Source organism: Halictus rubicundus, chromosome 2 (assembly GCF_050948215.1).
Source record: "Halictus rubicundus isolate RS-2024b chromosome 2, iyHalRubi1_principal, whole genome shotgun sequence".
Classification (NCBI taxonomy): Eukaryota; Metazoa; Arthropoda; class Insecta; order Hymenoptera; family Halictidae; genus Halictus; species Halictus rubicundus.
Window position 1 is genome coordinate 14,191,293 of NC_135150.1, and position 24,753 is coordinate 14,216,045.

Genomic DNA, 24,753 nt, shown 5'->3' on the forward strand with positions numbered 1-24,753 from the left:
CAACTTCCATACTCCTCTTCTCGCGTACTATTTCCTCTTTCTCGTTCGAACTCGCGACCGGTTTCGATCCGATCCGATCACGGGGGTGGGGGGCTTTTTCGTCTGTCATTCATACAAGAGACACGCACACATCGCATTCGTCATTTACCCGAGAGACGACCCGAGGCGTCCGATCGCGACCCCAGGGCCTCCGTTTTTCGTCCTGTTACTCCCGCCTGCTCGCTCGCCGCGTCGATAGAGCGCAGGTCTCGCGCGCGAATTATCGCCAATAAATAATTTACTAAGTCTTTTGTCGCAGAGAACAAACTTCCACTCGATGATCGATCGTCCGTAGGTCGCGTTTGCTTGCCGCACGATGCTTCTTCTCCTTCTTCTTCCACTACTACTTCCCGCCTTGTGGTCTATCTATTCTTGCCCGGAGGACGGCGAAGCTTGTCGCGGAAATAAGGGGATCCTTTCGGGCGTGGGTCCTCGATCCACGTTCGTGTAGGCCTTGTCTTCTCGTCCCTCGTGCAAGACACTCGTCCCATTTCTGCCATCCCCCCCCCCCCTCCCCCCACCCATCGTCGTTCGCCGCGTGTGTCGCTGACTAACCCGACATGCTTCGTTTCAGTGCTTTGGAATTGTCTGAGATCTAGGCTCCGAGACTGGCCTCTCTTCGGGATCGCTGTCAGGCGACGAGGCATCGAGGAAGCTATCGTAGGACCGACCCACGACACCCGAAAGCAGCCCAGTTCTCTCTTTCTCTATCCTCCTTTCCTCTTCCTTTCACTCACTCACTCATTCGCTCTCTCTTTCTCTCTCTCTCTCTCTCTTTCCACTTCACGGTGAGGACGTTGTTCCCCGTACCCGAAACACGTTGGAGTACCATTCACTGCCGGTCGTGTAGGAGGATCATCATCCGAATTCACTTTGTCCTCTCTGGTTTTCTTTTCCGTCTCCCCCGAGTGAGCGATGGTAGCCGCGCGCACTCGCACGACCGATCCGCTTCACCTATGGGACGAGGAGGCAGGCAGCATCGGCTGGCCGAAGTTTCTCCTGCGAGTCAGTCTTGAGGGATCCTCGACGCCTCGAGGATTCTCGAGGGCAGAACGACGACGACGATTCCAGTGTCCTTCTTCACCTCGTCTTCTTCAGCGTCATCATCATCTTCTTCTTCTTCTTCGTATTCTTCCTCTTCTTCTTCTTCTTCTTGTTTTTCTTCGTGTAGCGCGTGCGCCCCGTCTTCGTCAGCTCGTTCCTTGTTTCGGTCCGCTTGGTCCACGCCGCCGCCTCCGCCTCCGTCGCCGGCTCGTCGCCGTTTCCACGAGATCCTTGTTCGGCGTCCGTCGACCTCGAGGAGCAACTCTCTCCCCGGTGTCATCGTGGCCTCGAGTGTTCTCCTTCTTCTCGGCCGCGCCTCGGATCAGACGTGCTGCTGATGGTGGTGGTGGTGCTGTTGCTGTTGGCTCTCGTCCGTCTCGCAAGGCACCACCGTCAGGCTGGACAGGTTGCTCAGGTTGCTGCTCGACTCGGAATAACTGGACAGGGTCGGCCTTCTCGGTGGTACAACCACCGCCGGCGTCGAGCTGCCGGGGCTCGGGAACTTTCGGAACACCCTCAGCAACGAGCTACCCGCGCTGTGGCAACGCACTATCCGGTCCGGCGCGTCCAACAGCGCCGATTGGCTCCTGTAAGGCGGCGGGCTCTCGCTGTCAAACACCGTCCGGTTTGGCGGCGGTCGCACGCACTTCTGGTATATCTCGCTCTCCTGAAAACAACGCAACGCTGTCAGTACAACCGGAACACTTCCCCCTCTCCCCCTCCCCCCCGACTAACATTACTGCCCCGAGACTAGTGTTGTTAAAATCAGCTCCGAGTACTGGGCTTTGAAGACTCGAGTCGCGTAAACGCTGGAGAGCTTTCCAGGTTTGAACCTTGAGCTGTGAGAACTGCGGTCCTCAACGCTCAAGCTTGAAACTCGAAGACTCGAGTCTTCCGTATTGCCAGGATGCGTTTGAATATTCATAGAATTGCTGTACATTTCTTTTTCCTACTGGAACGCCAAGAGCGCCAGGAGTTGAGCGTTGAAGCTATGGAAGCTTAAGCTTTGTATAATTGTAGCCTTAGAAACTGAACTTTGGACCTTCGAAAACTCGAGCTTCATACATCACTGTCTCGAGACTCTAGACGCAAGCCTAGGCCCGAAGATCCTGAAGACCTTCCTGCAAGAACCGGGCAAGTCTCTTTGTCGTTCAGAATTCCTCGGAAAATGAAAGAGAAATTTACATCCATTGTATGACTATTGGACTGCGCATCTTTATGGAAAATAAAAAATATTTGCATCGATTGCAAGACGCAGGAGCGAAATAAAAATGTCTCTCTTTCTTTAACCCTTTGCACTCGGCGCTATTTTCATTCTAAAACTAAATTTTTCTTTCGTCTTTAGAATATTTTCATTTTATTCATACGAAACTGATCCGATTTCCACATATAATATGTAAATGCTTAGTAATCTGTTAAATACAAATTTTGTAATGTAGCAAATACATTGTAATATTTTTTGTAATTTCTTTGAAATAATGCCACAACAATTTCTAGTGGTGCTTCAGAGTCACCACTCGAGTGCAAAGGGTTAATTATTCTATGAAGCTAAAAACCAATACGCTGGGGCCCTTAAATCTTTTTAATGTGTCGACCGCTTGAAATCGTGCTTACCCATTATTGTCATAAATGCATCAAATCTAATGATTATGTATTTTCCACTGGCCATATGTTGACAACGACAAAATAGAATTTTATTTCGGTTTTAAGGAAGTTAATAGTGCCAGGGGTTAGGGCTCGAATAATGACGAATTCATTATTGTCTACTGCTGATTATTTGGTACGATTCTGGACTTGCCTAGTTGTTGCATCAAGGTCTTTTTAGGTAACTGTGAACAAAGTGGGCATCATAATGGGACCTATTCAAAAGGACGCCCACTTTCCACGCATTTGAACGTTTCGCCAGCATTCGTAGCCACCATGGAGTTTTAAAGACATACTGATACTAGATTCTGTGCTGCGAGAACATGATCCTGGTCGGATTCAACATTAGCCCGTAGTAGGAAGCAGTAGAAATTACGGTTCACGGTTCTTCAGCCCCGGAGCGCCATCAGCACAGATGGGGCTACCGTCTGAACCCCATCTGCGGCGCTCCTCTCCGGTTTTTAATTGATCAGCTGGGCAATTAAACCGATTGGCTGATCAACGTTCCGGCACAGTGAACACAGAGTATGCGAGCCGGAGAGTTTACTGACACAGATCAGTGTCAAAGCGTCTTCTACGCCGGCGGAATTCAGATAAAGCTCCTTCTCGATAACACGGTTTACACCCGGAAGTCTCGACGGGTAATTGCCAATCGGAGCTCGAACGTTAAGTTTCCTAGCGGCGGAGCTCGGTTCCCGTGGTTCTTTCTACGGATAGAGTTTCTTTAACACGTTCGCCGCCGACACGATTCAGTGGTCCTTTGCGGCTCGGCACGCAGCTCGAGTCATTGGCGCCCGATGACGCGGTGCTGCGTCATTGGCGCCTCGTATCTACGGATCGAAAATTTCAACGGTTTTTAGGTTTTTACTTGGACAATGGGGACATGTGAAAAACACGATAAGGAAGAGAAACAGACGTTTAATGATGGTTGTTTAATGGAAACAACCACTGCCAGTACGGACGTGGTGAGGACGTGGTTGGCAGCGAATGTGTTAACGATGAATTTTGGCAAGTGACTCCCGTAAATAGACCGGGGATGTTGTAATTCGATTTTTATGCATTCATTGCGAATCCGATTGAAATACAATAAAATATGCTACGAAACCAAGTGTGCGAACAATTGACACAAATATTTCATACAGGAGGTTGTTTTACCACTGTTCTTCTTCACAAATTCGATACAAATATTTATATTGATGATTCACCGGAACAAACACGGTCTAATAATTGCTGGCAAGGTTTTAGGACGTTCGTTCAAGATTAATATTCCCAAATTTGGCCAACATTGGAGATGCTTTCATCAGGGCTGGAAAACATAGCTTGCATTCCTTGAAGTATTCTCTGATCAAGAAATGTCCACGAAAAATTGTACACACCATTGAATATCTCAGCACCCCTCAATCATTATCTGACCCAACTAATTATACAATTTTCTTCGCACATACTTCGCGATCCTAGTTCTTCATCTACGACTGCCTACATGTCACACGGGCGTCAATATTCAGGAAAAGCTACCGAGCGAATGAGCAACAGCGATCGAAGCCGAGCCCAGAACCAATCGGCGTCCACCTGTCAAGAAAATCGAAAATCTGCAATTATCCGAGTAATTCTACGGTGGGCGTGAACGTTCGGAAAAGTCCAGTGAAACAGGTGAGCAGCAATGAAACTTGAAATCTCCAGCGACCGTGGCTGAAGCAGAAACGAGTGATCGGCGTGTATCAAGAAAAATCGGAAATCGGTGGCAGACGTCGATTCGACGCGTTCCGAGGCAATCAAGCGGAATACCACCCGTGACCCCGGCGGCGGTCGTTTAATATTCGCGGACGCTCGTCGATGACGAAGCGCAATAGGAATCGGTGTAGCAAACGGGAATCCGCCGCGAATAAATAAATATTTTTTCGGGTCGTTCGCCGGGGACAGTTCGTATGCTAGAATGCGAGAGGCGTGTTGTTTTCTCGAACGGCGAACGGGCCAGCGACTCGCAACCGGGCAGGGGCGTAGAATTACTGAAATTCTAACCGGTGATCCTCGAGAGCCGTCCAGAAGACGCGCTTCAGCTCGATGCTGGCATCCAGAAGCCTCGAAAGGGTAGAACACGATCCCGCATTTCGCTTCCTTGTTGCGAGAACGTTCTCGGAAATGCGGTTCATTGAGGACACCGCCGCAAAATGGCCCACTCGGCCATTGTTGCTGATTTTCGGGGGTGAGTCTACGTCGTGGACTCCCTGCGGTCTTCGGGTCCCGAGTGGACCCTTGAAAAGCAAATCTCCTGAGCACATGAACGTGGACGTGCACTGCGAATTTTGTCTTACCTGCGCGCACGGCTTTGAAATATTCTTTTGGCCGTGCTTTTTCAGACAGAATGTAAATAACAATTTTTGAACAATTTTGAATGTATGTTATTAGTAGGCTGCGGATTTTATGTATTTATCATAAAAATGCGAATGTCCAATTTAAAACTGTGTAAAGGTTAAGAGAATTTAGAAGCATCAATGTATTATTTTCGACCGAATAAAATTATTAAAGAAAGGAAGAACTTTTTACGATTGATGCACAAAATTTCTATTTTGCATAAAGGTCCGCGGTCTGGTTATTAATTTCCTATAAATGGAAATAAAATTGTATTTCGCTGTTATCAATGTACAGCCATTGGAGAATATATTGGACAGACAATAGATGTACATTTTCTTCTGCTTCAAGGAAATCATAAACTACAAAGAAGTTCTAATCGCTGTAGCCGTAAGATAGATCGCAGTGCAAGTGGTTCGGAATACATTTCAGGAATTAGGGGTGAAAACGAAGAGCATACGGCTGCACCATAGCTGTGTCGGAGCAGAATCCTGTGCTGGGTGTGAACAGTGGATCGCGTCCCGCGACGTTTCGGGATATCGAGCGAGTATTAGGCTGATCTCCCCAGGGAAATCAAGTCCGTCGAAGAAACCCGATTAAGCGCCTCGAAAAAGCTCTCCGCTCCATCGGGAACATTGTAAGAGGGTGCCGAGCGTGTAACGCGGACCTGCTCGGCGCGTTGATTGCGCCTTGGAATATTCCGAGCCAATTAGCGCGTTCGGGTCGATATCAATTGCGGGGATCTAGGGAGGGCGGGAATCTACACTCGAGCGCAATCTAACGATCGCGAAAAATTCGCGAAACACCCTCGCGGAATTCCCTTTGCATCCCTTCAGACGTTTGACGAGCTCGCGGATCCAAAGTCGCGAGGACAATTTCGCGGAACATTGCGATCAACGGGGCTAATTAGCAGCGCGCCGGCTAATGGACACCCGGGAAAACTGCGACATTAACGGACGATACGAGCGCCGCTTCGATAAAACGCGGGTCCGCGCGTTCAACACCTACGCGTCGCGCGCTGGCCTAACGCCTGAATGCGAGAGCTGGTTTCCAGAACGGTGGTACGCGGACCGTGGACAATTTATCCTTTTTACACGCGTTATTACCCGGCGGCGCGGTGCGCGCCTCTTCGAAAACGCGCGCTTATTACCGGCCGCTAATCAACGGCCGTTTAATAAATGGAAACGCGACCGGGAAACTGCGGAGCTTCTGTCGCGGCTCTCGAATGCTGTGTTCACGCGCCCGGCTCAAAGACGGCTTTAAACGGCTCGCTCAAAGGACTTTGATCTCTGTGCGACGCAATTTCGTCCTTGCGATGCCGCCTCTAAAAAGGCTCGGGCTTAACGGGCGCGCCGCCGGCAACGGATTTCTCGAAACGCCGTGTTTGATGCGACAGTGCACTTTAAATATTCAAAAACCTATCGTAATTCGAAATTGCGATGCGCAACGGACGAAGAATCCGTAAGAAGATACTTTACTGATAGACAGGATAGACATTTTTTTCTGCATTTTTACCGTAAAGGCTCTTTCAGTTGGAGGGGAAAATTTTCCTCTGCAGGGGAGAATTTCTTTGATGCACTTTCCGAAGACTGAGGTTAAGCTGACATTCGTTCTACACACGATTTCATGATGTCGCCATATTGTCAAAATCAAGTTTGTTTATTCAATTCTTAATCATTATGCCGGTAACCGGGTACCTGGGTAATCACTTACAATTTCTTTTTAAATTTCCTTAACGTTTGTGTTGACAATTAGCAAGGTAATTGAAGATTTTTACATATTTTTAGACTACAGATTTTAGATAGGTAGGTGACCAACTAATAAAAATATTAAAAGAATTTAAGAGTACCAGTATATCAATTTAATAAAATCACTAAAAAGAGAAATAAATTCCTAAGTGGTTCCTATGCCTTGGAATTAATGCGAACGGTTTTTATTTTGCATAAAGAAAGTCTTGAATCTATAAAATGCAACGCCATTGAATATCGTAGAACATTTTGGTTATTGACATAAGGGTTAAAGTCGACAAAAATATTTAACTATTGTAGTAACAAAAGATATAATTCCGTTTCTCCGAACTGAAGACTTTGATAAAGGATTCAGCTTGCCGAGGAAAATATTTCCAACATTTTCAAAATCCATCGTCCGTAAAAAGTTAAAAAGTAACAGTCAATTGAACTTTATTGTATTTCACCGTGCGTCTTATATTCGTTTTCGACAAGAACGCATACGGGATCTTGACCCAGTTATGCGATCATTGCGTCATTTGCGTCGAAAGCCTCCTCAGCATTTGGGGGTTGAATGAAATGCTTGCGAAACGTCGTAGGACACTTCTTCGTCGCGATTACAACTTTTCTATTCATGAATAGAGGTAGGAACGGAGTTATTGCGGCGAACCTGCAGAACATGAACCTTTTGGATATGTTATAAATCGCAAAGTTTTAATCTTAATTTTCCGTTGCATGAAAATCTCGCGGTCAATGTGTAAAGAAAAAAGTAGTTCGCAGTATCGATTTCTGCAAGATATCCAAAAATCATCGAAATCTGTGGCTGGTCCGCAAGGTTCGCCGTTTTGAGAAGAGCGTGACGTGGGCTCACCTGTTCAGGGTCGCGCAGGTGGAGGGCGGTGTGCGCTCCGTAGGGACGTTCTTCGCCGTCCGGAAGCTGGAGCCGTGGGGGTAGGTCGAGGGCGAGGTCCTGCCGGACACTTCCGGCGCGAATCGCCCTATCCCTGGCGGCGGCGACCATCGCTTCCTGCATCCCGTCGGTGGCTCCTTCGCCTCCTCCGCCGCCTCCTCCGCCCCCGCCGCCGCCCACGCCGGCGCCACCACCGCTCGGATCACCCTCCAGTCCACCGCCGAGGCCACCGTGACCGCCACTGCCTACCTCCATTCCTGGGCTCACCGACAGCATCTGCGAAATTAACAGACTCGTCCAGTTCTTCCGATCTCTCCGCACTTCCAGCCTGATTCATCCCCTCGTTAGCGCGAACCCTTGCCAAACACATATCTGCCAGCGACAGCTTATTTTTGGGGGAAATCTGAGGCGGATAGCCAGACGCTATTCCACTTCCAGGAGTTCATCAGAGTACCATGATGCATCCTGGATCTCATTACTCTGCAATACAGTGAATTCTCGTTACGACTCTAAAATAAATAAATTTTAGGCAAAATCTGAGGTTGTCACCGAACGTCGCATGTGAAATACACGGGGCACGCTGGAAACCTAAGAGTCATATCCGTCTACAAGTCATAAAAGCCTATGACACCTAAGCGATAGTGACAAGAAGACTGAGAAAATGTCTTTCCCCGTTACAACGTTGCACGTACACTACCGGCCAAAAGTAATTGCCCACATATAAAAATCGCATAATTTTCTTAAAATTGAACCAAACGAGTTGAGATTTCTTGACACGTTAAATGACAAAGTTTACTAAGTAACGGGTAAACGAAATGTTGAAAAAATTGGTATTGGTCGGAATTGCGAAGAAAAAAGTTAAAGTAAATTTTTTCAACTTTTTTATCCAAGCCTGTAATGAAACTTTAATCAATACGTTTTGTAGATCTACGTTAATTATGTGTATGGTGAAAATTTCATCTAAATCGGTGAACGTTGCTATGAGCAATAAACATTTCAAGATGAGAGCTTAAGAATGAAAGTCGCAGATATTCGGCATTGTCAAGGAATTTCACCCTTATGTGATCACAGTTCAATGTTTATAACTCATAACGATATTAACCGATTTGGATGAAATTTTCACCGTGTATATAAATGACGTTGATCTACAAAACGTATTGAATAAAGTTTCATTACAGGCTTGGATAAAAAAGTTGAAAAAATTTACTTTAACTTTTTTCTTCGCAATTCCGACCAATACCAATTTTTTCAACATTTCGTTTACCCGTTACTTAGTAAACTTTGTCATTTAACGTGTCAAGAAATCTCAACTCGTTTGGTTCAATTTTAAGAAAATTATGCGATTTTTATATGTGGGCAATTACTTTTGGCCGGTAGTGTAGCTTCGTCCCCTCACCGTGGTGGTGTGGGTAGTTCCACCGACTCCAAATTGTAAGGTTGGCACTGACTCGTAATGAGAATTCACTGTAGATTGCATCAGTTTTATTCACAACTAATTTCTAACACATCTTTTCCTGTCTTTTGGTGTTTCACTGAGCTCTTGGAGTGGCCAAAGGGTCCAGTTGCATAGCTTAACATGTTCAACTCGGTAACCATAAAAATTGAAACTCAGAAGCTAAAATTCACTATGTCATTTACATTTTTAATCCTCTTATGCGTATTTCATAGAACATAAGCAAAGCTTGCGGACTCTATATATGTCAGACTGCGGATCTTTGTGCAAAATAAAAAATGTTTGCATCGATTGCAAGACGCAGGAGCGACATAAAAATTTATTTCTTCTTTCAATTATTTTATTAAGTTTAATACGCCGATATTCTTAAATCTTTTTAATATGTCCACTGTTCTAAATTGCGGTTACCAATTTTTGTCATTTTATAAAATCCGCAGTCTAGTTATCACACAAATGAATTTTTATGTCCCGAAAAATAGTTCCATCAGACAAATATGAGTGACATGGCAATCAACGTGTCAAATCGAACAAGAAAATTGACAAGACCTTGCGGCCACCGTGATACTAGATTTTTTAAATGTCAGTGCTCAATATGAGGTCTATTTTATTCGATAAAATTCTGCCATCGTTCACTTATTATTTATAATATTTACTTTTTAATATATTAAGACGGCACACCGGGGCAAGTTTATACAGGGATAGGTTGATACAATAAAATTACGTGGACACTGCGTGTATTTTGCACAATTATGTCTAGATTTTCGTTAATCAACACATTGACTCGTACGTGACCGACACCTTAGGTGCTAATTACAGCGTCGCGCAAAACGCTCACGTTCCTTCATATCGAACCCATTGTAATAGCACGAGACTCGTACCGTTTGGTAGAATAGTGACTTCGGGTATAGTGACGTCGGAAGCGCCGTAAAAGAGGAACAAGTCTCGGAAAAGAGGTGACCACAAAGCGCGCGTGTCTCGCCGTCCGAATTCGATCGCGGCAGCCAATTAATAATTTATCAACCACCTGCGGTTACTGCCGCTCGACGCATTACCTAACAGAAATAACCGGGGACACTTAACGGTAACGATGATGTTCCGAGACGGTAAGTGGACCGTTCCGACAGCCACTAAATATCATAGCCGCCTCGCGCGTCATTCGCGAGACGCGACGAGCGTGTCGCAAAACTTCGACCCCCTTAAAACGCCGGGCCTGTATAAGGGGGATGAAACCGGAGAGGGTTGGAGGCAGGCCACTGTCTTCCGGCGTCGGTTTACGATCGGCGAGGATCGTATACGCGGAATAAGATAACGATACAAACGCGATCTATAGCCGAGCGACAGAACGGATCGTCCCAGACGCGTTCGTCGGGCGTAAAATTTTTAGAGAACCGACTGGCGACGACCGGATTTTTATCGCGGGATCGGGAAATTTTCGAGTATCGATCGTAAAATCGGCGACGATTGAAAGCCGGAGAGAGGATTCTTATTGGATCCACCTTACGACTGCCGTTCCAGACAGCGGACTCTGCGAACGGATTTGTTTGCAGGATGCGAGTGTATACGAGCTATGTCCTCGCGTTCAATATAACGCTCCGCGGATCTGCCGGAATTCGCGAAGAAATCGGATATTTGTTACCCTTTTGCGAGAGTTTTGAACTGCTTGGGAAATGTCTTTCTTGCTTGTAATCGTTTAAAACGGGGGGACACTTTTGTCGGCACCCAGCAAATAAGCTTTGCGATCCTTTTCCTCGGAATCTACCGGTTTCCCTCGGTTGTAAAGTTATGCCAAATTTCAACTCGATCCGTCAGATGGTTACTTCGAAAAAGGAACATGAATTTATGAATAATAGACATTTTTTAGGAAAATGGGTGGGTGGTGTTTTAAGCAATGTAAAGATTAAGAGAATTTAAGAATGTTAGTATACATTATTTTCAATATATTCGAATTATTAACACGTTAACTGCCACGTCAGTCACATATGACTGACAGTGATTTTTGACTAGGTTTAGAAATTCATTTTTATTGTGACATATCCAGATAAACCGAATTTTATTAGGATCTTTAGAATCCAGAAGGGTTAAGACAGTATCCCCCCTATAATACATTTTAAATATCTAGTTTCGGTTTGGTTAATTAAATTACACTGATTTTGTGAGAATCTCTGGGATTGATTTTTGGCACTTAACGTGTTAATAAGAGAAATAAATTTCTATTTGGTTCCTGTGCCTTGCAGTTGATGCAAATAATTTTTATTTTGCATAAAGGTCCGCAGTCTACTTATACGTATCGACAAAGTGCCCGCTCCCCTTAATGAGATGAGATTCCATTATGATCTTGACGCTACATTTGATGCGACATTGATATAACGTTGTTCTCTAGTTTGAAAGTGGAAAACTGTGACCTGCATTTGCTGTTTTCGGTATACATTGTCCAAGACATAGTATTTTGTCCTACATAACAAAAATGGCACGGCGGCCTCTGCTTCCATTTAATTAATGTTAGCTTTGCTCGAATGGCAGAGACACAATGTTGATCAATTTAGAACAAGATTTAAATCCCGGATCAAGGTTTGAAATAACCATCTAAAACGGTAAGCGATATATCGAATTGTCCTGTTTGTTCCATTGATTATTTTACGACTCCCCCAACCAATAATAAAACATTTTTTAATAATGGAACAAGAAATTAAACGAATACGAAAAGGTCACCACAGGTTTGCCAGGCTGTTTAGAAATCAGCACGAGGTTTGCAGAAGCTCTGTAATTAGGGATCTCGAATTAGGGACTCGATTACAGTGTCTGATCGTGGCCAACCGTTTCTACTGATCGCGCCACGAGTACTCGAGTGCGAGGAATTACGTGGCGAACTTGTCGGATGAATTTCTGGACGTGACTTTTTCGAATCGGATGCGATATTCGAACCGGGTTCTACACTCTCGATTTGATTCCATACCGCGTCAGCACGTGGAAAATTTTTCTTGCCGCGAGAAACGTGTGTCGCATCGATTCGTCACGTTGTTCGAGCGGCGCGCGCGATTTTTTTTCCAGCGAAATTACCGTTCCGCGCCGCGTGAAATCGAACACCGATAACGAGTCCGTCGAATTCGACGCGGAAGCGGATTAACCGTGGCTCTAATGAAAGAGCGAGACAGAGAGAGAGAGAGAGAGAGAGAGAGAGAGAGAGAGAGAGAGAGAGAGAAACCGTCGTCGCGCCGCGGCTCGGTTCGATCGTGGCTTTCGCGGCGCGCGTTTACGACGCCGCGAGGAGAAGATTAAATTAATAAACGCCATGGGGGAACATCGCGTGGCGAATTAATGCGCCGTTTCATTTAAACACAAAAAAAAAAGCGACGCTTGGAACACCCGTTAAAACCGTAGGTGAAATAATTGAATTGGTCGTCCACGACGAAAAAGAACGACAGGAGAAAGTCGAGGCGATGCAGGACCGTTTCTCGCTTTGCGCGGTGAAAAAGCTGACTGTTAACTCCGAGTGTCGCGAACTGTAACCTCCGTTTAGTATTGTTTCGTCTACAGAAGTCCTGGATTGATAGACTAACCCTTCTTTTTTTTTTATAATCAAATTGATATTAAATGGACGCAATGGTAAAAATTATATGACGCCGATATTAGGCGTTAGATAGAGTTCTAATTTTTAAGCGTAACAAGAGGGTGAACGTTGATTCCAAAGAAGCGAGTACAAAAATGAGCAAAAGGATAATAAATTTTCACCATGAAATCGTGAAAATCAGTAAACCATTGAATTCAGAAAATGAGGAACGAATGCGTCTTAACCCCTAAAAAAGATCAGACTATTAGATGTGGTGTGTTCTGATGTATTATTGTTTACTTTTCGTAAAAAAAAATGTCAAAAGGTTTAACCCTTAGCGGACCAATGCCGCCATATAAGCGGCATGGCACTTTTACTTACTGGCTCCAATGCCGCGTATATCCTATTACTCTGAATATATGCTAATAAATTTTCACTACAATATAAATATTTTCCTTTCTATACTTGATATGAAAATGTTAAGCCCACAGTTTCTCTTCGTATGAAAAATAGCTTGGACCTGGCGGGAAGTAAACTTGAAATACTTCCGGACCGTTAAGGGTTAAATCATCGAGAGATTATCGTAACATCATACAGGGTGTCCCAAAAATGTATTTCCTTGACAGGGGTGATTCCTGAGATCATTTGAAACAACTTTTTCCGTTGCAAAAATCTTCCCCGCGGCCTCGTTGTGGAGTTATTAACGAAAAACGCGGACCAATCAGGGCGCTGCAACAGCGAAGGCCTACGTCACGCTGAGCGGGACCTGTCCGAACAGGAATCCGTCCGCTGTTGCCGCGCTCCGATTGGTCCGCGTTTTTCGTTAATAACTCGTTAACGAAGCCTCGGAGCAGATTTTCGCAAAGGAAAAAGTTACTTGAAAAGACCTCAGGAATCAATCGCTTCAAGGAGGTACATTTTCGGGACCGTACAGAGGCAAACTATCGTCGTCCCCGAAGGGTTAAATATTATATACAGTACATGGTGGACTCGAGGAAGTCACCGTTGAGTTTCGTCAGCGGTGCAAAGGGTCACGCAGATGAATTCGCCCTCGATCGAGGCAACGTTAGAGGTGCCTGCGCGACTCGCATTGGCGCTTCGGTGGACTGTCGGGCAGAGGAGTCTGTGGGCTAACGAGTCGCAAGGTCAGCCGCGAGGGCTGCCAGTTCGTCTCGAGCCGGAGAGGTTCACGGCGAGGAGCCGTGGGGTCCAGCGGTCGTCACCGTTGTTTCCTCCCGTCCCGGTCGTTTTGGCATGCACGTATCACGACATTATTCTGGTCCGTGACGGGCAGGGCAATTGCCCGTGACTGGGCCGACGTATAAATTCCCGGTGTCCGTCATTCGGCGCGCGAGCGTGCTTACGTGATCCATTTGCCGGCCTAAATGACAGGAAACGGCACGGGAAGACGCGAGTGTCCTGTGCCTCGTTGTCCGGTTCGTCCTCTGGGCTTGGTCGAACCGGGGGAACGTGGAGAAGAGCGTCTCGTCTCGTCGGCGAAGCCATTGCGGTCTGGGAAACGCGAGCAAATTGCGAAGAGGAAACCGTCGAGGATGCTAGGCGAGCTTAGCTGAATTAGGCCCGATTAGGTGGGAGTTGGCTCTGTTACGTTAGACGACCGCACGGACAATGGAACTTGGACGATTCGAAGCAGACGCAACGTCGTCTAGTGGAAAGCGAGATTCCCATGTTTGTGGACGGTAATGGGTCTACTTTCGAATGTACCTTCCTGTGGTGATACACCTTCGGATTTCGAAACTTGGGACGAAGCTACACCGGGTTCCAGGTGTCCAATTTGGGATGAAGTTGTCCTGAAGAACCACGAGGAGGAGGTTAAAACTGGACTGGGTTTGATTGGACGCGGAGTGGGTTTCTTACGATATGTAGCCGCTGGAGAATAGAGAGTTAGAGTCTTTGGTGTAGGGGAAACGTCTACTGGGAAGCATGATCTCGGTTGTACCCGTGTTTCTATACGCTAATGGGTTCTACTCCGGAAACTTGCTCTCGCGCGAGTGGAAGGGTTATCCTGGCGGTTCAAATTCGCGACAACTAGCAGCTTTTTGAGAATTAGTTATTGAAAATTACAAGTGTCCACTTGGGAAATGTTCATCTGTGAACTCCAGTTTTGGGAGTAGATTGATCCCAAAAAATTTGTATTTCCAAGAAACGAGATTTTTCTGTAGCAGTAACTTCGAATAATAATCCGCACATGGACGTATAGCTTGAAATTGATTGATGAAGAGCAATGAAATACAACGTCAGCACAGAGCATTTTGAATACTGAAAAAATTGTCGTATGTACTTCTTTCCCTTCATACATACGTAACGTGCGCTCCTTTTTAAAGGCATGATTCCATCCCGAAAGTCAGAAAATCATCTTGCAGTTTCCCTCGATCCACGCACGCACTACAATGCGTTAATACGCTTCGTCGTTAAATTTTCGCACGATCTCGGATTCAGTCACTGTAAAATTTCGAGGAAGTATGTCCGCGATACGACACAAAAATTGCCCGCCAGCTCGTTATCCCCGAGCGGGACGAGAATTGTCACGCGTTCTTCGCCGGTAATTCGCTCGAAAATTCGAATTCCGCACGGAAAAAACGTAGGACACGCGAATTCCCCGCGAAGAGCGACGATAGTCGTTCCTATCGAACGCTTCGGCGACGACTATGAGGACAAATCGAGGCGACGCGTGTTATAAGCACGGAAATACGAGGATACACGCTACGGTCGTAGGTGAAACGTGGGACCGTAAGCAAAATGATCGCCGGCTTGGTAACGCTACCTTTCAATGCGCTACGATAAACTGGAAGAGAGAATGAGATTACGTGGCACTGTTTGTCAACCGGCAGGACGAATTAATGTCAAACTATAAAAGAAGACGGACGCCTGTGCAGCCTCGGAATCGCTTCTACGACTACCCACCTCTGTCGACGGAGAAACCAAATTCTAAAATCTTCAAGAAAATCCACAAATTTAAACAATCCACAATTAACCTGTTAACTATTTTTGTCGAGTACGCTCTCGTCGTGAAAAATCCAGGACAAACCTTGCATTTGCTATTACCACGTTAAGTGCCGAATATCAAAGTAATATGATTAATAAAAACGAAACTAAAATTTTTGAATGTATTATAGGGATTGCTGTCTTAAACCTTTTGGATTCTGAAGATCCTAATAAAATTCAGTTTATCTGGACACGTCTCGAAAAAAGTGAATTTAGAAAACCTAGTCAAAAATCACTGTCAATCGTGTGCGACTGACGTGGCAGTTAACGTGTCAAGGAAAATTTAAAAGAGTGCATGGTATAGTGTGGAAAAAGCACGAAAATAATGCTTAAAAACAATTAAGCACACAGGTGCAGGTTCTTAAAACGAAGCGAAACAGTTAACAGAATGAATATCACTTAAATATTTTACAATATTTTCAATTATTGGTAGCAGTTTACAATCATTTTTGTTTCATTCACTAATTTTAATTTCAACTGTATATTCAGTGATATTGAATATTATGCTTCTATAATTATTTGCAATTCTATTTCGTACGATACATCACTTTTAACTCGAGAGATTCTGCTTACATATTTGTGACAATTTAAATAGAAGAAACAGAAAACACTGAAAACCGGAAGAATTTAACCCTTAGCACTCGAATTCAAAATATATTTGACTTTGTTAAATTTGTTTGTATTCGATAAATTACCAAACACTTCAGTCCTGTACGAGTAAATTGCACCATTTTTGTATGTACTAGGTCGTCCCATAAGTTCGTGCCGTTTACTCTTGTACCATTTAAATTCTCAAAATAAAATATGTAATCACCCTATCATTCCACAACCTCTTCTGACCTTCTTGGCAAAGACATCATACCGTCACTATAAAATTTCTGCGGCTTTTCATTACAATACTTTTCAATGCTGACTAATACAAACAAATCCACGGCACGAACTTTTGGGACGACCTAATATAACCTGGAAAAAAATCTATAGAAGGGAAATATTCTAGGTCGGAAGAAATGTTTCGTTTTCGAGTGCAAAGGATTAAGAATGCCTCGTTTCCAACTTATGCTAAAATGGAAGCTTGGCTCTGTTTAACTCTCGCCGACGAAAATATTGCATGTTTTACTTCGCAGAAAAATCTGGCCGTCGAGTAAATGTTACGATTGACGTCGCAAAAATATATCCGTGGACCCTGTCGTGACGGAAATAGAAAAACCATGCGGGATTGAGTATTGTCTGTTTCTCTCAGGGGAACGAAGCGAGAATTGGCCGACGGTTTCGCGGAAAAAGGCGAATGAAAAGGAAAACGTCCGGTTCGTCTGCAGTCGGCGCTCGTACCACTTTCCCTGGCTCGAGGATGCGGCATTGAAACGCGACGCTGCAGTAGACAACAGAGAGAACGCGCTCGCGCTCCCGGTTCTGGTTGCGGTCACACGTCTGATCTACGAGGACTGCGTACAACGGCTTTATTCCCCGGCTAATGGAAATTCGATGGAAGTCGTCCGTGGAAACCGGCCAATTAACCTCCTGCCGCCCGCGCTGCGACGACTGCTTAAAGGGCGCCGGATAAAACGGCGACACGCTCGGTCGCGTTCCCAATTAGGCCGATAACGAAGAACCGTGTTTATCGCACGCCCCGCGACAACCGCACACAACCGCCTATCTATAGTGATTCCAAGTGCGCCGAAACACGCCACGGAGATGTTAATCTCCGGGATCTCTGTACGCTGCGCGCCCGCAACCAGAGGCAAACACGGCCAGATAAAAAGAGCGGGTCAGCGCAAAATTTTGATGTCGCTTGATTTTTAAAAAAACGCTTCACAATCGCGAGATTTATTCTCTCCGCTCGCTTCGCCGACGCGCCGGATTGTTTCAACCGCAACGTTGAGTTGAAAGCCGCCGACGATTTTTCTCGCAATCGTTTTCTTTATTTATGCACGTGTTAACGTTTAGAGCCGAAAATTTCTTTGTTTCATTTCTTCCTTCGAACTTTGGTTTTCATTGTGAAATTATTCAAAAGTTTCGTTTAAGCGACGCTTATATATTACATTGGAGACTTCTGAGAATTCTTCAGATTTTGCTAGAACCTGGAGTAATAAACATTTAAGCCCGGGAATAAAAGACCCGTAATGCCGACCGCGTTACGATGTCGCCATTTTGCAAATATTCAAGGTTTTTAATTTGCTTCAATTTTTTGTTTTCGGTACACAGCGGAATCAGATTTATTTCAGAATATACCCTATGAAAGTATATGTATATAACTCGTGTAATTCTGTTTATTTATACCTTAAAAAGTATGCACCCGAAACACAAGTATAAATGCGTGTACAAAATCCCGATACAAAAAGTTCGATGGTTCTTCCAAAACAAATTCCTAAAAATTGGTAAAAATCATTGCATGGAAGATGTATCTCTTTAGGAGAACATATTATAAAAGTAAGAAAATTTGACGTATTTAGATTTTGTATGGTATCACCATACGTGCTTGAATAATGAACTTTCCTCAGTCATTTCCCCGGAAATATTCTTATAATCTCAATAATCAAATGGGAACCTCGACTAGGGGTCTGCGTTGCATGATTCACATTAGGTTATCCGGAAAGTTCGTTTCGTTTCCGAGTAAAGCGCGTAACTCAAATGAAAGTAGTTTTTAAAGAAAGCAAATTGCGTGGCTAAGCAAGAGGAAGAGAAATATGTATATTATTATAAGCAAGAGTATGAGAAAATAATAAAACATTAACGGACAGACGAGGTGTTATTTAGCAATACTGAAACGTACGCATTGCGACAAAAACTTTCGGCGCAGCCTGGCGCATGCAACATAAAGAATAGAATAAATAAACAGTCTTTTCACCGTGGCTGGTTCAGCGTTAATTTAGATTGCGAAACGCGGCTTTCAAGCGCATTCAAAGGCCGCGCAGTTTGAAACAAAAAAAAAAAGAGTTTCCATGGTCTCCCAGCGGCGATCCTCGTGGACGATTGTTATTGCGATACCGTGTCATATTATCAGCGAGCACACGGTGCACGTTTCGATCGCGTCGCGTATCAAACTGCACGGTATCGCCGCTCGAATTATTCCCTGACTCGGCGGGATTAATCGCGCGACCCGATAAAGAGGCGATAACGCCGTGGCGGCGGCGGCTGACGAACAAAAATTCCTGGCGATTGTTCCTCTCGCAGCGTGCACCGGTGACCGGAACTGCGAAAGAGACAGACGCGGACGCGGAAAACGCTCGGCAGAAATTCCTCGCCGCGCGCAGTTTCGGGGGTTATCGTCTTCGGGCCGGCCCCGGTGACGTTAAGCCGCGTGTCCGCCGTGAAACGACGCTCGCCGACAGCCGCCGCGACCCGAGCACGTAGGCACAACGACCGATTTTATAGAATTATTCGCGCGGGGACACGTGACGTCAGAGCTATTCACCAGTATTGTTCGCGCGAAGACACGTACCATAAAAGTTGCTCTCGAGAGTTATCCTCGTGTAGGCACGTAGCGTGAGAGCCGATCTCGAGAGTTATGCTCGTGTACTCACGTAGCATAACCCTCGAAGCCGGGCTCTCGCGGCCGAGTCCACTAGAAAATGGACATCTGCGAGGCATAAGAAGTATTTACCGGCAGGAAAAATATGGCAAAGCGGCTCCTCGCGTTTTATTGCTCCTGTGCTACCTCGATGTAACGCCGGAGACTAACACGGGCGATCATTTCGGGAATCATCGACTCGTGTCTTCGTGAGAATTAATATCCGCGAGATACGATAAGCGAATTAACTAATTCGCTGCAATCTCGAAGAAAACGAAATTTTTGCTCCTCGTTGATTATTATTCCACAAGGAAGCGAGTGTCGCAAAGTGGTTATAATTCAGCGGGATTTAATCCGAGGAGTCGCTTTTGTGTGCGAATAAATAGCACTCGTTTTTTAATCTTACGGAAAGGTAGAATTAGAAGAGGTTATGATTATCCGGAAAAAGTAGAAAACGGAGTTTGATAGCAGACGAGGAAGTTCAGAAACGGATTAGTTGAAATTGGGCTCGAGAAGAAAGTAGGGAGGTGTGTCCTTGGATCTAGAGACAAAATTTTGCTGGTGGAGATGGCAATTGGAAAGTTTAGGCAACAACCCTCGAAAATTACACTCGGCGCGGGGACACAGCATTGTTCTAGCGGTTCAATTTCGTTCCAAGAGCTAATAACGAGCGTGTCGTTCGTCCGGCCTGCCGGCTGTAGATTAAATACTCTGCGACCTATTGTGCCAGAGAATCGTCGAACTGAGAGCCCACGGACGTGGAATAAACTGATTACTCGCGGATTTTGCGCCGTGAGCAAGGGACGCGTACAGGCATGAGTGTTACATACTCGATTTCACTCTTTGACACTCTGATTGATACGTGTAACATGTTAGGAATGCCATAGGATCGTTAGAAACTTCTACAAATCTCTAAAAATCTTCCACAGAATATATGTTCCACATATTATTAAGTCCATGTCGTTCCGCGTTTGCACTTTGAATTATTTATGATGTTTTCCTTCAAATAGTTGAACAAGGTCTATAACCGACCGACTGCGGATATTTATACATTAATTTAGCACACAGTTTCGTGCAGTCATGAGTCGGCAAGTCACTTCGATTATTATCCCTGCAAGTACACATACAACTTAACCCATTCTATTAACATGTGACCTACTAGAGATTATTTCATAATTTCTAAAATCTCATGGCTAAAGAATTTTTAGCGGATCCTAAGAACAATTTAAATTATGAACACACAAGTTACCTCCAGCAACGCATAAAAATGATTGAACGGTAGAACCTATAGTGCATTCACGAAAATCGAAAGATGGCCCAGGGGGGTGGCTCAGCCATAATCGTGTCAGGCGAATTAAAGCGAGATCCCGGGGTCCGCCAGCTATTCCACCCCATGGAAGTCGAGCTCCTCGTGCCTCGGCCCGGTTCGCGACCCATCCCGTGAACATTGCACGCGTCTTTGTTACGCGAAGGTATTGTGTGCGATCAATACGGGAGTGCGAGAGCCCCGGCATCCCCCCGGCGCTCGTTACTGCTCCTTACGGCCGCAGCTTTCCCTTTCGACGGCCTCCGTGGAAACGGAGAACCCCTTTAAACTTCTATCACGGGACCCCGCGGCCAGCCCCGACCACGTTTTGTTCCCGTCGATCAATTTTCTTCGGCGGTCGATCGCCGAGAGCCTCGCGAAACAAGAAATCCTGAATCGGACCGCACAATGGCTACTTAGGACTCGTTTCAATCGAAATAACTTGTAAAGCCCGGGACTTTAGAACTCTGGAGCACTCGGTGAAAATCGCTCTGTGTCGACAAGAAAAAAATATATTGCAACAGAATTCATTTATTTTCTCGTTTGTTCGTACCTAGCCGCTGCGTGTTTGTGCAATGTTTGTATAATACTGTGTACCGTGCCATTTTTGTTCGAGGTGTTTATAGAAGATGTATGTGTAGTTGTCAGTGGAGAGTCCAATTTATGGGAAGCATCCCTTGAAAATTGATGGTTGTGAGATTGTCTTGAAGGGACTTGGATTTTTAGTATGCAATGACTTGGTAAAGATAATTTTTTAACGAACACGAAATTGTGTCAGATGAAGGGGCTAACTACCCCATTTTTATCACTAAACCTACCACGGTCAAAATGACCGGTTTTATATATCACAATTATTGAAACTATAAAAATTTATGGAAAACAGTGGAACAAATTTCCTTGTCCAAGCATTTATTATACCGAAAACTACAGACAATCTCAATAAATTCAGGGTTGCCATTTTTATTTACCAGATAATGTTAAAGCTTGGTAGGTTTCGTGTTAATTCTATACTATTCATGATAATAACTGAAAATGTACACTAAAGGTGTACATTATATCGCCTACTTGTTAATCAATCATTAATCCAATCGATTTGTTCGTGTTTGTAAAAAGGGGGTAACTACCCTTATGTTAAATTCAATATTCGTGATGACAACTAAAGATGTACTTCACAGTATTCTGTATTTGTGAATTGAAACTAATCGTATATTGTCCATGTTCCTAAAATGTTCATAGTAGACTACGAACAGTGCATAGTTATTCGTTTGCCGATTACACGAACTATATTGAAATGAACACTGGATTTCATCGCCCATCTGCAGAGTTATTTTTAGCTTATTTCTCAACGAGGCACAATGATCTATTTTCCCTGAGAAACGGAATTGTGAATTAAAAAGCAGAAGAATTAAGAGAAAAGGTGTCGCATTGATTAAACATTTGACATTTTTGAGAGTAAAAATTTCCTAGTCGCAAAACGGTAAAATTGTTACAGCCATGAGATTAATTGCCGCGTCAGTCACATATGACCGACAGTGATTTTTTATTATAAGATATCCAGATAAACCGAATTTTATCGGATTCTTTCGAATTCAAAAGGATTAAGACGGCACCCCATATAATACATTTTACATTTCCAGTTTTGGTCTCATTAATTAAATTACCCTGATTTTGCAAGAATCTTCGGGGTTGATATTTGGCACTTAACGCGTTAAAAATTCCCAAGTTCTTCAAGCACATAAATTGCTACCTTCCATCTTCCCTCACTCTAGAGTACAGTGCAACTCACCAAATTCTACAGTAGAAAGTATGTTCGTCAGTATCCCTGCAATACATTTTACATTTCCAGTTTCGGTCTCATTAATTAAATTACCCTGATTTCGTAAGAATCTCTGGGGTTGATATTTGGCACTTAACGCGTTAAAGGAAAGAAATTCTCGTTAGAAAATCTGTAGAAGAAAGAAATCCTGTTATCGATCCTCCGGTTCTCGGACGCAGCGGGCCTTGATCTCCGCGCCCGCGGTGATCGTTCAATCATGACTCGGTTCGAAGTCGCGTGATCGGCCACCCTAATCGTCTCATTGAACAGTGACGTGGGGGTCTTTTTACGCGACCGAGCGAGGATAAAAAAAAGTCGGCCCGATAGCCCGGGTATCGAGCGCGATATTAGTTCGTCGACGGTCGCAACAAGTAGAGGTTTGCATCAGCCGGCGGGGCGGTCGTAGTAGCGTGAATCGATTTATCGGTCGCCGGGCGAGCCGCGTGACGAAAGATAGCCGAGGACCGTTCGGGAACTCTCATGCTCCCGGAGATTATGGCTTTTAAAAGTGCCTCTTACCTCGGCTGCGCCGTAAGCTCCGCTCCGGATGCTTATCGGCAGGGAGAACAGATCAATTCGCGGACGTTAACCTTTTAAAATCGCCGGGGAAAGTTCCGACTGTTTATGCACGCTAATCTGGAATCGCGCCGGTGACGCGTGAATGAGCGGTATACACACACTATGCATGTATATCGGGAGAATGGACCTGAGAGAAGGCGGGGTCTCGAGTGGACCAATTGCTCGTTACCTTCGTTTTCCTTTTGATTAACCGCTTTTCATGCCGATGAACTTCTCTCGGATGAACTTCTCGCCCGATAATGGAGGCCGACTAATGGGGAATTAACTGCACGATTTCCGCTCCTGTCTGACGAGCACGGCTCGTCGAGTGTCTTGTTTACACGCGATCATCCGGCAGCCCGTATCTTCGACGATTCATAGAACGATCGTCGACGATCATAGTCGAAGCTTTATCCGCGGACGAGAACGCTGAAGAAATTTCATTGTTCGCACGGCTCTTAATTGAATGGTTCGGGGAAGTCTTGGTCTATTTTGTGCGATACGAGACCAGTTGGCTTTAATCCTCCGGGAACGACGATTTGGAATGATTACTATTAAACTATTTTCCCTAGCTATCTTCCAGAAAACGAACAATGCTGAATTCGACAAGTTTGAATTATCAGAGTGAATAGTGTGCAAGACTGAACGTCAAACGATTATTTAACACTAAACCTACCGAGCACAAAACATATAAAAGGGAAACGTCTTATAGAAGGGAGAAGGGATTTGCATTATAATGCGTGTTTAAATGAAGAAGTAAATTCAGTGATTTCCAGTAATTAATTGCGAAATAGAAAACCGGTTATTTTGACCGTGGTAGGTTTAGTGTTAATAAAGCTTGAACAGTTTCCACCTTTTTCCTACACTCTTCAGCTTCTTATCGCCAGTTAATGCAAAATCCAGAACGAAGACATCTTCGACTACGTTTGCTTCGTTGGTGAAGCTATTTCCTCCGGAAGCACCATGAAATTTCAGAGGAACGTCTCTCGAGAAGACATCGCAGAAGCTCGGAACATCAGATCGAAGCAGAAGCATCGAGCAGCCATAGTACTTCGGCAGATCGGAGTTACAGGTCGTAAGGGGCGGGAATAAAGATATGTAAAACCCCTCGAGATCCCGATTGCCCCATAAGCTACAATGGATTTTTTCCCGTAATGCTGGTTCTGCGCCGAGGCTTATCCTAGTTACGAGGCCGGTGCAACTGGTGCATCGTATCGCCAGTGCATTGCCCTCGTGACGCGAATATGCTTCTCGATCGATTTGCCTCGACCACGGCACGGATCGTTCCCCCCGCGGCTTGGAAATTCTCGGCTGTACGGTGTTCTGAAACGGTGTCGTGAGTCAACCACCTATTTCTCCGAGAAATGAGTCCTTCTTCCTCGTTCCGTCGTCTTCCTCCCCCACGATCTCGCGTCGAATGCAACGGTTCTCGCGGCGCGTTCGAATCTGTCGTTGGTCGCAGCCAGCTTTTCAACGTGTTCCTTTCTTTACTTCTCCCTCGGCTCTTTGTCTTACAAATCTAGAATGATTGGAGCAGGCAACACTGGAATAAACGCCCGATCTTATTTTCTTTCCAAGAGAAGTCTGTAATACTCGACGCGTTTGCTATCGTAGAGATGGTTAACGCTGAACCTGCCACCGCCGCACAGTGGGCAATTTGGACAAAATCGGGTTCAAAATCAAGGAACTTTCGATAGGAATGAGGTAGAGCGATGAAATCTTTTTTAAATGAAAGCTGAAACTTTGTACAATATGGGAAAAATAGAGAGATTATTACCATCCAATCATTTCAACGAAAAAATGACTTCATCAGTTTTTGTCACAAAAATCTATGTTTTGCAAAATC

At 44.9% G+C, this 24,753-nt stretch overlaps 1 protein-coding gene across 1 annotated transcript in view; it reads right to left on the minus strand.

Moving 5' to 3' along the window:
* Window positions 1-1,206: 1,206 nt before the first annotated feature.
* LOC143365363 (uncharacterized) overlaps window positions 1,207-24,753 on the minus strand; it is a 200,254-nt gene continuing 176,707 nt past the window's right edge. Inside the window, exons 3-4 of the mRNA XM_076805473.1 lie at window positions 7,675-7,989; window positions 1,207-1,750 (exon numbers count right to left, since the gene is read on the minus strand). Coding sequence (XP_076661588.1) covers window positions 1,406-1,750; window positions 7,675-7,989 — 660 coding nt within the window. The 3' untranslated portion in view covers window positions 1,207-1,405. The remainder of the gene's footprint in view (window positions 1,751-7,674; window positions 7,990-24,753) is intronic.